Raw genomic sequence first — 13,974 nt, 5'->3', positions numbered from 1 at the left:
GCTGCTGGTGAGATACTCCGTGCTGGGGAGATCCTTTTTGGGAACATGCATTTCCCAGAGCCAAGAAAGGGACTCCAGAGCTTGGAGGTACCTGTGGTGACAAAAGCAGTGAGGGGCTCTGTGTGGACACCTGCCCTGGTGGTGCCCTGAATGTGAATGTCATAGGCAGTGTGATCTGTGAGGCCTGAGATGTGGGCGCTGCGGGTGCCCCCCGGCACTGTCAGCTCCTGGGCTTCGTGTGCCGCCAGGGAATCTTGGATTTTGATAACAAACGTGGCAAAGGGCCCATCTCGGGTGGTCCAGGACAGGTTGAAGCTGTCAGGGGTAACGTTTGTGAGGGCGAGCGTGCCCAGCTGTGGCTCAGCCTCTGGGGGAGAAAGGAACACAGGTGAACAGACAGGTGAAAGGAACACCCTTTTACTCAAAGAGGTGGGGGAATCAGCAGAGGGGGGTTGTAGGCGCTCAAAAATAATGTTTTAATCTTGTTTCGCTGTGGTTGAATAAAAATATTAAAATAAAATAATAATTTTTTAAAAAAGCAGTGTTGCAAGAGCTATTTTCTCAGGTTTTGGAAAGAAGCCATGAAATTAGTGCTGACTTTTATATTTTTTTCATTAAATTTTCTTCAATAAACTCAACTTGCCTAATGAAATCTGGGCCTGATTTACAGAAGCACCAACAGCATAGACATACAAAGTGTGGGAACTCCACATTGGGAATTTGATGGGAATACAGACCCAAAGCAATTCCAAAATAGAGAAAGTAGGATTCAGGCAAGAATCCTTGAAATCACATTCCAGGTTCTGTTTGGTGTTTCTGTTGCCTGGAGTTGTAGATACTTCTATTTTTGGACTCTGAGGTTTAGGAGGGATTTCAGGGATATTATCAGCACTAATCTCAGCCCAAAACCTCCCTGGACTCCATGGATAAGGTGTTCCTCATCCTCTGATTAGGCACAATCAGAGAATGTCTAATAAACAATAAACCCCACAACACTGCTCTTGCTCTCCTTCCTGACTGTTCAGTGGTCAGGGCACCTCCTTAAGAAGCCAAGACTTCCCTTTTCTGCTGGAGAAAATTCAAATTCACATCTTTGCCCTGCCAGGAGAGAAACTTGTCCTTCAGGAGAGGGAGAGCTCCTTACCCATTCTCTTTTAAAACTCTTACACTTAGCACAAAAATCATTAAAGCTTCATTAAAGCCCAGAGAGAGAACAAACACGACCCAACAGTCAGAGGGTCAGAGAACCCTGTGTTTGCTCTCTGGGCTGATTTTCTAATTTTTATGTTGCCAATTACGTAGGAACCAAGAACACATTGGGAAATGCAGCCAGTGAGACACAGAAAAATAATGATGGAAGAGTGATCCATGCTGGGAAAGAAGTCAGAGAGAGGATCCCACTGACAGAGAGTGGTGAAAGAGTGAAATCTTTTCCTTTGCTAAAACAAGTACTGCTGCAAGATGTTCCAACTTTTACTCCCGTCCCCCATTGCAAGACTTTTAAATGATAATCCACCTCGTTCTCTGGAATTGTCTGGGAAGAGGTGAATGGAAGTGGCCCCGATTAAGGACACAGATGTCACAGATGTCATGCTATCAACCAGTGAGCATGGATGCCTTCATGGCCAGCAGGGAAGGTGCCACCATGGTGCTCTTGAAGACAGGCAAGGAGATGAGAAAATATCCACAAAGCAAACAGGCTTGGATGGAAAACCCAGGAAAATTGAGCCCTCAGTCCCACATGCAGCTCAGAGAGGGCAAACAGAGCTTTTCCAACCTCATCCTGGCATGGCCACATTCCTTCACATGCCACCTGCATCCATGGTCAGGCACATTCCCAACATGACTCCCTGACTCCCAGGAATGTTACATGCAAAATGAGCTGGAGTCATATCCTCAGGCAAGTCTTAGTGATCTCCTGCCATCCTGGAATCACCACCACCCAAGGAAACAAGACAGGCTGTGGAGACTCAAAGGGAGCAATGCAAGGGGCAGAGTGCTGGGCTGACCACCAAGAAAAGGGGAATTTGTTTTTTGAGCTCTGCTCTGTGATGAGAACATAAAAATCCTGGGCAGAGAAAATATCAGAACCAGCAGAAGGAGGCCAGACCACTCCATGCAGTTTGGGTTGATCATTTCACATGCGGCACGAAATGCCCACCAGAGATGCAAATGCCTTGGGAGACATTTGGGTTTAAGGAGGACAAAACTGACATGCAGGTGCCTCTCCGGGCTGAGAACCACATGAAGGCCTCTCTCCCACCCCCAGCAAAGCAAGGGAGGGTGGGATGAACAACTTCATTCAAGATCAAGTGCAAAGATGCTGAGTGAAGCACATCAACCATCTGGAGCAAGGCAATTATATATACACTGAACTTGCAGAGAGGTGTGTATATATAAGGAAACCATCATGGTTTACTACTGCCTCTCTTAATGCTGGGGGCACTTTTTCAGCCTTTTCCGTTGCCAAAGATCTTTTTCCAAGTCCTCTCAGTGCCTTTCAGCCTCCCCCTCATGGTGATATCCCTATAATTCCCCAAGGGAACGACGATGAGTTGGAGCCACGTTTTAGAGCAGTTTGGTGGACAGCAAGGGAAAGGAGAATAAAAAGCAAACCTGGAAGGTGAAACTGTGAAATACCTGTGGTTGCCATGGCTGTCAAGGTCTGCCCACCTTGCCCATCAATTACCCCATGGAGCTGGACTGTGTAATTAGTGGCAGCTTTGAGGTTGGTCACTACAGAGTGCCGGGAGTCCCCTGGCACTGTGAGCACCAGGGAGTCCAAGGGGAAGTCAGAGTTCCTGACTTCCAGAATAAAGTGGTCAAAGGCCTTGTCCTGTGCCTCCCAGGTGAGTGACAGGCTGGCTGAGGTAGCGTTTGATACACTGAGTTTGCTAAGGAGAAGTTCCTCTACTACGGGAAGAAAAACAAATGGAAACGTATCAGAGTTATTAAAAGCCAAAGCAATAAAATAAATTAATAGAAAAGTTTGAATTCACCCAACCACGGGTCACAAGGGTCACGCAGCCTTGTGTTTCCCTATGTTTCCCATACCCCTGCTGTTACCCTGACCCTGCTACCCATCATCAAATGAGGATATTCACAGTCTGCTGCTGATGGAAATTGGTATTATATTATCATATAGCTGAGATTTGATATTTCGCTTTCACTGACCACTTTACTCCATTCTTATGACAAATCACTATGACAGCTTTTCCTAGAGGGGCAAAATTTGGTGGAGGTGTTAAACGATCACATCAGCAGCCATTATCTGCCTGCAATAGCAACGTTCTGTTTCTGTAGTCCAGTCCTCACTTCCCACTATCATCCTGAACATTTGATTTCCCTGTCTTTTCTGGGAAAACTGTCAACTGTAAAACCTTGAAATGTTCAATGTGCCAGCAACTCAGTGCCTGCCTATTTCCTTCTCTGACATCAACTCAAATGGACTTTTCAATCTCTCACCCAACACAAGCTGAATAATTGAAGCTGAATTCGAGCACTGAATGTGCCTTGCAGGATTGTGCTGGCACAGACTGAAACGTGCCTGACATCTTCTGGGAGAATCAGGGTAAATATATGTCTAGAAATCAGCTTATCTGAGAGAAACTGTGTCCTCTCTGAGCTGTGGGACAGGTGCACACACAGGTTGAAAGGTGACCGTAAGAAATCATCTCCCACTTGGTTCTTGGGATATTTGCTTTGCTTCTCTCCTGCCTCAGAGGCTGCCCCAACCTTGATGTCTAGACTCATTGTGTGAGTGGAATCCCAGCACGATGTGATTGCCTGACTTTGCTGGATGGGATGGTGGCTCAGCATTCACAGCTCACAATGTCCCCGGCCGGGCTTCCTCGGAAGGCGTAGAGGCAGAGGATTGAGAAATGGGTGGGAAGTGGGGTAGCTGAGGGCAGGGAAGGGGGCACAACCTGTAAGGAAGAGTTCAAAAAAGCAGAGTTAGCACTGAGGTAGGTTTTGTGTACCTGTGGTAGCTGCAGCACTGATTGCCTGTGTGCGGAACCCGCGAGAGATCCCGGAGAGGTAGACAATGAAATCAGTGCTGGGAGAAAGCCCTGAGATATGAGCAGTCCTTGAGCTGCCTGAGAGGTTGAACTCCATGGGCTCCAGCAACCTGTTAGAATCAATAATTTCAATGGTAAAGACGTCGAAGTCCCCGTTGGAGGCTGTCCAGGAGAGGTTGAAGCTTTCGGGGGTAATGTCGGAAACCATTAGCTCAGCAACGCCGGGCTGCTCTCCTGGGGAGGGAAACAACACCGGTCAGAAGGTGCCCCGACCTCCTCCTGCTCTCAAAGGCTCCTCTCTGCCATGCTGGCAGCACTGCCAGCTGGGGAAGGGGGTGTGAGTAAAAGCTTGCTACAAGCAGACAGGTACTAAGAGGAGGAAATCAAATGAAAGTGTCACAAAATGTTAGATAAGAAAAAAAATTAAAATAACATTTAAAACTATGATTATTTCCCTTTCTCTTCGGGAGCAGCCATGCCTTTGAGGTCTGAGTGTGAAAGCAGATGCAAAAGGAGTTTCTTGAATGCCCCTGGGGCATTTGGAAAAGATAACTTCCAGTTTTAGGAGAAGCTAAAACCAAAGCTGTTGCTTTATCCAAAGGAAAATCTTGTGTTTTGTTTACTCTTCTAGTTTCCCTTTCAGCTTAAGTCTGTGAAAGCTGGCTTGTAATTTCAGAGCTGGAGCCAAAATGCAAAACAGGGAGAGATGCCTTGGGGTTTCTTCCTCTCTGCAGACATCCCCGTAGTGTTACAGGAAGGTTCAGATATTTTTTAACAATTGGAAGTCCCCAGAAGGGAAGATTTTGAAAAGCCGGGTGCTGAGCTTGACCCAGAAAGGGAAGGGAAAACCTCAGCAGGGCACTTTCTGCTGTTTTCACGAGGGTAAGGGAAGGGAGCACATTGCATATTGAGGCAGGACACCCATGATGCGTTTCCTGCTTTGTCTCTTTGTCCAGCACATTGCTCTGTTCTCCACGGGCATCTGCTCCCAGCTCCTGGTGAGGACTCTCAAAGCTCAGCACTTTCACTGGGACACAGCACAGACATTCCTGCCCAAGCCAGGCTGCTCCAAGCACTACAGAAACAAGCAAGCTCTGCTGCACTTCATGCTTTAATTCTGATTAGTTCTCACAGGTGCTTTCATCCCTTTTTGTGCTGGTTGCTGTGTGCTTGGGGGAGCCTGGCATGAGCCAGCTCTGGCTATCTCACAGAGACAGGAGGCTGCAAAGGGCTGGAGGGGAGCCCAGAGGCAGCAGAAATTGTCTACAAGAGATTATCTGAAGGAAAGGCCACTGGTGCCCCTTTAGAGCCAATTAATTCACACTGTTCATTGCAGTTATCATAACACCTGGGAGGATCAGAGAGCCACAGAGCAGAGATGAAAATATACATTTATCTCTCATGGTCAAAGCCTGTGATAAGCTCCTTTTTCAAACTGTTGCGTTTCACATGATCAGCCAGAAAATTATTTTGGGGCCCTTGATGAGCTTCATGCAAACTCCTGATAGCACAGAGCTCACCTGCCTCCTTTCAGGCCAGTTTTATCCCAGGGTAGTTCTGGTGAATTTGATCTTTTCCTTTATATCTTTTTCAGGCCAGACTGTTTCATGATCTTAGATGGATTAATGCTTTTTATTTGTCTTATTAGGAATTAATTTGTGTCCTTTCCTATATGAGAACATATGGAAGATGTTTGTCCTTGCCCTGAGTCAGGTACCCACAACTTTATTGAGTCTGAATTCACACAGAAGCTGCTGCAGAATTGCAGAGGCAGCTTCTGAAGAGTAAAAACTGAAAATACTCTCAGGCTTTGAGTATCTGGGCTAATAAATGAAAGATTTTTATAATTTTACCAGGCAACCTGGCCTTTCCCAAGCAGGTACAACATCCAGCTGGGTTTTGCTGTTAGTGTCAGCCATGTAAGTGAGGAAAGGGAACAAAAAAAAGCTGTTCTGAGGCAGGGTGGGGGAAAGCAGGGAGGGAAGGGCTGCACCAGGGCACTGAGGCTCTGGCTGGGAAACCTGACCATGAGGCATCTCCATGCCAGAGATGTTCAGCCAAGCTTTAAGGAGCTCAAGGCTGACGCAGCGAGCAGGATTTGCCCGGCGCTCGCAGGAGCTCCGGCTCACATCTCTGTCAGAAAGAACCTGGGGCTGCAGGAGAGGTACCTGTGGCAGTCTCAAGAGAAAGGGGCTTGGTCCTGTAGCCCCGAGTGACCCCCTGAAGGGTGATGGTGTAAGGAGTGTTGGCCTTGAGGCCGGTGACATTCACAGAGCTCAGTGTCCCCGGGACTGTGACATTGCGCGTCTCCTCGGGCTTGCCAGACTCCTGCACCTGGAGGACAAAGTTCTCATAGGCCCCGTCGGCTGCTGTCCAGGTGAGCTGGAAACCATCCCAGCCAGGCTCTGCTACTGAGAATTTCCCCAGCTCAGGTTCCTCCTCTGGATAAGGACAGAGAGTCAATCTGTTACTTGGGTTGCAGAAGGGTGCTGATGTCGGATTATTTAATGAGGTTCTGTGTTAATGAATTTCACATTTAATCAAGGCCACAGAGATGCTCCCCTGCCTCCCTGCATTTACATTATCAGCTGCCTCAGATAACTTCAATAAAGCCTCTTTGGAGACATGGCAAACAGAACAGCGAGAGAAGGACGGTAATAATTAATAAACATTTAGAGGCTGCCCAGAGAAAGCAGCTCATAGAGAATCTTACAGCTATGAGTGTTTTATCAACATTAATCACAACTCTCTGTGAGATAAGTAGGTATTACTGTGACAACTTCACTCAGTGTGATACACCGAGTTGTGAAACAACTTTACTTCAGTGCCATTCTGAAGTAACTGAAGTGTTGTAGGGGTAGGAAAGGGTACAGCTTAGAGTAGTTGGGATTCAGATATTTATGCTTTTAATTGCATCCACTTGAAGGATGCTGCTTATGCTTCCAAACTATTTCTAATACAAAACAACAAAGAAGAGGAAAATGCCTCCATGGCTGCATGTCTTTAATGGATTTGTCTTCTTTTGTCACATTATTCTACCCACAGACCCTTCCCGTGGGTGGAGACAGGACTTTCAGAGTTGCTGATATTAATCTAAAATCAAAATGTTCATTCACAGAAATTAACATTCTTGCAAAGCCCCACAGGGGTAGCCAAGGAAGCTGGGAGCCATCAGAGGTAGCTCTGCTGTTACACTGGAAAGTTGAGGTCATTTGCTCAGCAAGAATGGAAAATTCTTTGCTACAAGGGAGACACAACTGATTCCTTAATATTAACAGTCAGAGGGGAAAAGGAGAGAGCACTGCCTGGTTTCTCTACCTGGAAACTCCTGTGTGTTCTATCACTGACCTGTGGCCTGTGATGATTTTCTAGCACCCTTCTGATTTATTTGAATTGTTGCACATAAGTGTTACAGTAAGAACAGAGTGTCTCTGAATAATCCCATTCTGCATGACTGAGAATTCATAAGAGATGCTGCATGAAGGGAAATGGATCTGATTTGTCAATTGTAAACTTCAACTTCATGCATGTTGTAATACAGAAGTTAAGGGGGCCTTGGAATAAATGAAATTTAGGCTCAGTAGCATCACTCATATGGAGTAAAACCAGAGTGATTGTTGCAAGACTGCTCAAAGCCTTAGCCAGGCAGCTGGGGCTGGATTTTCAGAGGCTGAGCACTCATAGATCATAACAATCTTCAGTAAAATTCATTAACAAATCAGTAAATTGCTGCTATTGAGGAACACAAGTTCTGTTGAGCTTTTCCCATCCTGTTAGAAGGAAAGAGATTGTTTATGACATGATGACAATGTTCAACAGTAATAAAAGAAATGCAATAATCCAGAGCTGTCCTCCCTTATCAGGAACAGAAAGGATTTTCACTGAGGTAAAATAGGAGTTCTGTCAAAATGGGACTGTTATCTGGAAAAGAGAAAGCAGAACAGAAAGGGAACTGATTGTATCAGAGATCACGATCTGTTGGTGGCAACAGAAACAAATAAAACAAATACATTTCCTTAAAATGAAAGTGAAACTAAAGTTACAGTGAAGTTAAATCTTTTAAATAGAAGCTTGTTTACAACAAGAAATGCAGGAACCATCACAGGTTGAAAGCAATTCTGATTTCTCTGAAAATGCTCAGTTTCATTCTCCTCCACGATGCAGAGCCCCTTTTCCTGCCATTTGTTTCTCATGCATGTCAGAGACAGAAAAGCAAACAACCCTCTCATGCTCTCCAGGGACCAAGGGGTTCTCCTGTGGAATCATGCACCAAACAGGATTGTTGGGGAGCTCCAAAATGCTCAGCCATCAGCATCCAACACAGATGACAAAGCAACCACAGTGCCATGGTAAAGATCAAGGGATGATGTTTCTTATTTAAAACAAACAAACAAACAAAAAACAAAATCACAGAGAACAAACCATGGAGAGGTGAGACTGTTCTGGCTCTGTGAAACAATCTTTGTGTCTCTACATAAGTAGTTTACCTCATGTTGGGAATTTGGTTTTGAGGGAAGTACAGTCCTTAGTCTCCAGACCTGTGCTCACACCCTGGTGCTTTGGTCATTATTGAGCTCAGCCCTGTCACCTCATGAAATTCATGGAGCGGGGGTAAGAGGTGGGAGTTTTTGGAAAGGTGTCACAATCTTTTTTTTTTTTTCTCTGAAATTGCCACTTCCATGCCAAACTCCTCTTGTGTTTAAGCACAATCCAGACAAGCACATGCAGCATCTCTCTGCTCCCACATCCCTTATGAGCAGCAGATGCATCAATGTCTCTCTTTGCATGCAATCTAAAAAGAGAGATTTGATGCTGCATCACCTGCAAAACGGCATGGGGCATTGTCCATGCTGCACCACCCGAGGCTCTCATTCCATAGCTGTAAGAGTTTCATCCCGTGCAAAAGTTAGAATAAACCAGCCAAGAGGAAAAGCATCATTCACAAAGCCTAAAATCCATACCAAAGCCATATGGAAGTGAAGTTCTGGATTTTGAAGCAGAAAAGGAACACGTGGCTGTGAATCCATGGGAAATACCTATAGCAGATAGAGCTTCCAGGGATCAAGAGAGCTGGCTTTGAGTACTTCCACAGAGGTTAATCTGGACTTGTGAGCCAGCTGGGAGATTGGGAATTTCTGTTTCTCAAAGATTTCCCAGCAGAAATATTTCCTGTGTTCTCTTTAAAATGGACAGGCCTTTCAGAGTGATAGGGAACTGATCAAATACCTCATCCTGTGCTGCCCAGGACAGGGTGAAACTGCTGGAAGTCCTGTGGGTTATGTTAAGGTCATGAAGAGCCCCAGTGGCTTCTGAGCTGGGCAGGTGAGGGGGCAATAAAAGCAGAGCAGGAGGCTCAGAGCTGGGGGATGTTAAATAACTGAGCTAGGAGGATCAAATGGTGTTTCACTGTTTAATTCTCCAGGTGTGGTGACCAGAAGTGCTAAAAAGTGCTAAAATTTCCTGATAATAACCCCCCAAACAACAGCTAACATCTGCTAACATCTGCTCCAACACACTCTGTGGGCTGTGCATTGGGAGCTCTGGAAACAAAGCAAACAGAGGAGTTCTCCTGGTTTTGGAGGCTGAGTCCAGGCCTCGAGCAAAGGGAGCATCAGCACACACAGGCTGGTTCTCACAGAGCCACCCTGAGCAGCAGATCCAGAGCAACAACCAGCACACAGAGATGAGCAGGAATGCTTCCAGCAGGGAGCTGGCACATCCTCAGCTGATGGAAATCAGTTCTCTTTGATTACTTCCAAAGAACTTTGCTCATTTACATCACATTGGAACCCTGAGTATCCAAACATGCCCTTTTCCAACACCCATCAATGAATACTCCTGATGCAAACCATGAAGGGATTTCATGCCAAAAATCACAAACACATCCAAACCCAGGCTGAGAAATCACAGCAGAAACATGCTAAAGCTCCTCATATCCTACCAAAAACAGGCTTGGAGAAGTTATCCATTGTGACACATGCAGAAGAAAGTGGAGGGGACACACATTCTTTCCTGAAAACTAGGATAGAAAGAACTTTAAAAATATTTCTTATAGGAGATCCAGGAATGGAAAGGGGAAAGGCCTGGCTTTCAACACGCTGAATGATCTATGGGTATATCCTGTAGAACAGTCAGATTCTGGAAATCTGAGAGCTGTGGAGGTCACAGGCAACGTGTTTCTGATCCTAGCCACAAGGCACCAGGCAGGGGATTTTTCTGACATGCAGAATTATCTCCTCATTAGTGGGAACCCACATCATTTCACACCTCGGTGACTTCCTTGCTTTCATGCTCCACTTGCATTCAATAAGAGAAAGCAAGTCATCGAGCACCATCCATCAGCTCAGCACAAATATGTACTCAGGATTCATTACAGGTGTCCAAATTCACACATTCATCACAAAGAAATACATTTTCAGAGGAGCAAAATCAATTAGAAATGTTTTCAAATAGATGCAGAAATGTTATCTTGTAAATATGCTCTCAGGTCAACTACAGGTGTGAAAACATTGTTTTCACAGTGTGAGTTTTCTGCTCACTTCTGGGAAGGAGAGAAGCCTGTAAGGCAAAGACTTATTTATATTTATATATAATATAAATATGTATATTTACATATGACATTGATATTCTTGATTTAGGTAAGAACTGCTCTTAAATCACCCCAGACATGATCTGAGCAGGCTCTGACTATGCTGCAATCTGGAGATAACCATGTTTCCATCACACCAGCACAGCTACAATGCTCACCACTGCCATCATCCCCTCTTTCCCAGTAAACCACTGTCAGAGCTGTTATCTGGCTGCTCCAGGGCTGCTGAGCTCGTGGAACAAAGCAGAAAGGTTTGGAACCATTCTGCAACTCCCAGCTGCATCAGCAGGTGCCAAGCAAGTCTTTCTTATTCTGGGAACAGGCAAAAAATGACAGCGTCAAGAGCACTGGCACTTGTTTAGTCTAAAAGTTGTTCATTTAACAGGCACAGAGGTGGCTGGGCTTTGCTGGGAGGGTTTCTGCTGAAGACAAGAGTGGGCAGCCCAGTGGGGAGGAGAGGGCGGCAGTGCATCCCACAGGGACAGCTCCCTGGGAAACTGAACCCTGAACTGGAAAGTGAAGATCAAATGTTCAAAAATACAAGAGACAACATAAAATTAGGGTGGCATTACACTCCTGATGTTCTGAGGGTGTGTGAGAGAACCCTGTGTAAGATCATAAAAACTGGCCTCTCATTTTCCCTGACCACCCCACATTTCTCCCACATCCCTGCCTGTTCTAGCAGAGCCACACAAGGATTTGGTTACTCCAATCTAGGTGGAAAATGCAGCAGCAGTTCAAGTATATTATAAAAAATCTGAGGGACCAACCACCTGTGTGAGATTTGAATCCAGAAATTTGCTGGATTCACAAGTGGAATTTATTGTATTGTGCCAACTTTGGGAGCTACATGGAGGTTGCCATGTACAGGTTGTTCCATGGAACATAGGGAATATAATTCTGAATATTACCTTGGACTTAATGACTCCACAAATGAATTTGTGGGTGAGAAAGAATGGTGTTCCTCTACCACAGATATTAACACTCATATATCCCACATTCATTTCATGTGTATCAGGGGAATATGTGGCTTTGTGTACAAACAAACAGGAGATGGACAAATTTAAATTCTATGAATACATGGAAAATACTCTGATACCACAGAAATATCAGTGTTCTTTGTTGAGCAGGCAGAATGCTGTAACAGATAATGGAAAATCTGGAAAACAATCAAACTGTCGAATAACAAGAGTGGTGGAGCTCAAACACTTGATTTAACAATGAGGGGAAGAGATGGGCAGAAAAAAAAAAAAAAAAAGAGAGCTCTGGGAGGTTCAGGTGGGTGGGTGACAGCCAGAGAATGATTCATAGTGGTGAGATGAATGAGCAGAGATTGAAGCTGTGTAAAAGGGAAACTGGATGGATAACAAACATAGACTCCTTCCCAGGCTGGAATACTTCCTGTCAGCTTAGGAAATAGCTCAATATCTCCTGGTAAAATCCCCAGGCTGAGCCTGGCCTGAATATGTCTGTGGTGTGGTGTTGGCCTTTTGAGGAATTCCACTGGAATGTTTCTCTGGTGGTTTTACTAAAAAGGATGCTCGTGACATTTCCCCAACTCCTTGGGATAGAGCAAGAAGTATTCTGTATTACTTCTTGCTTTTGAATCTGGGATTTTAAATCATTCCCAAGAGGGGCTCTCAGCCACTTTCCTAATCTCTTGTGTGAGACATGATGACCCAGCGAGGTTTTCTTTTTAGCCCCCTTTGGCCAAACCACTTTCCCCTCTCTTAATCAGCTGATTAAATTAGGCTTGCAGTGCCTGTGCACCTCTGAATTTCATGAAGAAACCGCTGCACCACATCACAAGCCAGAAATACTCCAGAAATGGAGTAGCTACCTCTAAAAACCCTCATCTTGAACTCAGGCTCCAGGTGCTCTCAGAAGAGGAGTCAGCTGAACAAATGGACAATCTTCCCTGGCAAATTTAGTTTCCCAGTGCTCAGCACTGCACTTTCCCATGGAACTGGCTCACCTCATCATTCTTGCTAATGTTTCTTTGAGTTTGTATAAAAAAGGGTGGCGCAATCTGAGCCTTGGAGAAGCCAGGAGAGGAAGAGGGGCTGACGCACACCACGGACAAGGACCTTTGGTAAACAGCATAAATCTTGTGAAAAACATTCAGCAGAATGGAAAAGTCACTTCTCCAAGCCATGCTCTGCTGTACAAACTCACTTCCAGAGGCAAGACAGTACCACATCCACCATTCATCAACAGTTGCTGCACAATCTGGGTCCTTCAGCAGAGGAATTTGGGCTTGGCTCATGCTTTCTCTAATGCTCACTCATTCATCTCCCCAGGCCTCTCATGCCTGATGTATTGCCATCCCTCCTGCTCCAGGCCCCACATTGTGCTCTGCAGGCAGGGTTCCAGAGGCAGAGCAGGAGAGAACAAAGCTGCAGTCTGACTGCTGGGCTGCTCAGAGCTGGGCTACGTGCTCACCCTGCAGATGAGCTGCTCATCTGCTGGGACATGCTCAAGGCAAGGTCCCTCCAAGGAGTGAAATGGCTCATTATCTTTAATTTCTGAGGCAAACCTTCGTGCAATGGCAGGTGGGACCCTCGTGATACCTTCACTAATAACAGAAAGGAGTTTCCTGTGGTAGGCACAGCTTCCAGAGGAGCAGAGTGCTGCTCTCCAGGCAATGCACACACCTTGGTTTTATAGGAAGTGTTGGTTTGGAGGCTGTCAATCCCAGCTCCCAGGGGCTCTCTGGGCAGGAAGGGCTCAGCTGTGACACTTCCATGTGTCCAGCACAAAACTGCTGTGGGTTCCTGTATTCACACACCACAAGACACTAAAGCTGTGTGGTCTGTTTCCCTCAGGACCACAAGGTCCCTCATGGAATTCTCCTGCATTTCTGAAGCCTCCTGGAGCAAAAAACTCATTTCAGGGAGATCCTCTGGGTCAGGACTCAATGCTTGCATTAGGGTTACACTACATGGAGCTACAAGACACAAACAAGCAAACAGAAATATGAAATATTCATTCTTTCCTTTTCAGCAAAATTTAGCAAACTTCACTCTATTATCTTTGCCATCCCTTGAGTGCAAGATCAGGGACATCAGTTAAAAAAGTCTTTGTCACTTGAGCTGCACTTCAACCCTGTGAAGAGACAGAAGCAACAGTGGCCTCCATCCTGTATTATGGAAGATTTTGTGATGTGTCCTTTGCTCTAGGTTCATGAGTTCTGAATGTTTCAGCTTGCCTCCACAAGAGAGGGCAAAACAAGATTGTTTGGCTTTAGCCTGAGGACTTGGGACCTCCCAAGTGCTGGAACATGGATAAAGAGGAGTGTCTTGAGGGTAGATGGAAAAGCAAACTGAAGAGACCACTTGTCTTGTACCGCCCAGGCTTCCAGAGAAT

At 45.6% G+C, this 13,974-nt stretch overlaps 1 protein-coding gene across 6 annotated transcripts in view; it reads right to left on the bottom strand.

Moving 5' to 3' along the window:
• TNC (tenascin C) overlaps window positions 1-13,974 on the bottom strand; it is a 71,867-nt gene that overhangs the window by 22,740 nt on the left and 35,153 nt on the right. For 2 of the 6 annotated variants that reach the window (XM_053996030.1, XM_053996031.1), the window contains 4 exons: window positions 6,188-6,460; window positions 3,981-4,253; window positions 2,641-2,913; window positions 92-367 (listed from right to left, as the gene is read on the bottom strand). The exons of 2 other annotated variants lie outside the window; for them this stretch is intronic. In XM_053996030.1, coding sequence (XP_053852005.1) covers window positions 92-367; window positions 2,641-2,913; window positions 3,981-4,253; window positions 6,188-6,460 — 1,095 coding nt within the window. The remainder of the gene's footprint in view (window positions 1-91; window positions 368-2,640; window positions 2,914-3,980; window positions 4,254-6,187; window positions 6,461-13,974) is intronic. 2 more of the 6 variants (XM_053996032.1, XM_053996033.1) reach the window with 2 other exon arrangements.

This window comes from Vidua macroura, chromosome 21 (assembly GCF_024509145.1).
Source record: "Vidua macroura isolate BioBank_ID:100142 chromosome 21, ASM2450914v1, whole genome shotgun sequence".
Classification (NCBI taxonomy): Eukaryota; Metazoa; Chordata; class Aves; order Passeriformes; family Viduidae; genus Vidua; species Vidua macroura.
The sequence above is the reverse complement of the archived record's forward strand: the minus strand, read 5'-3'. Positions and strand labels throughout refer to the sequence as shown.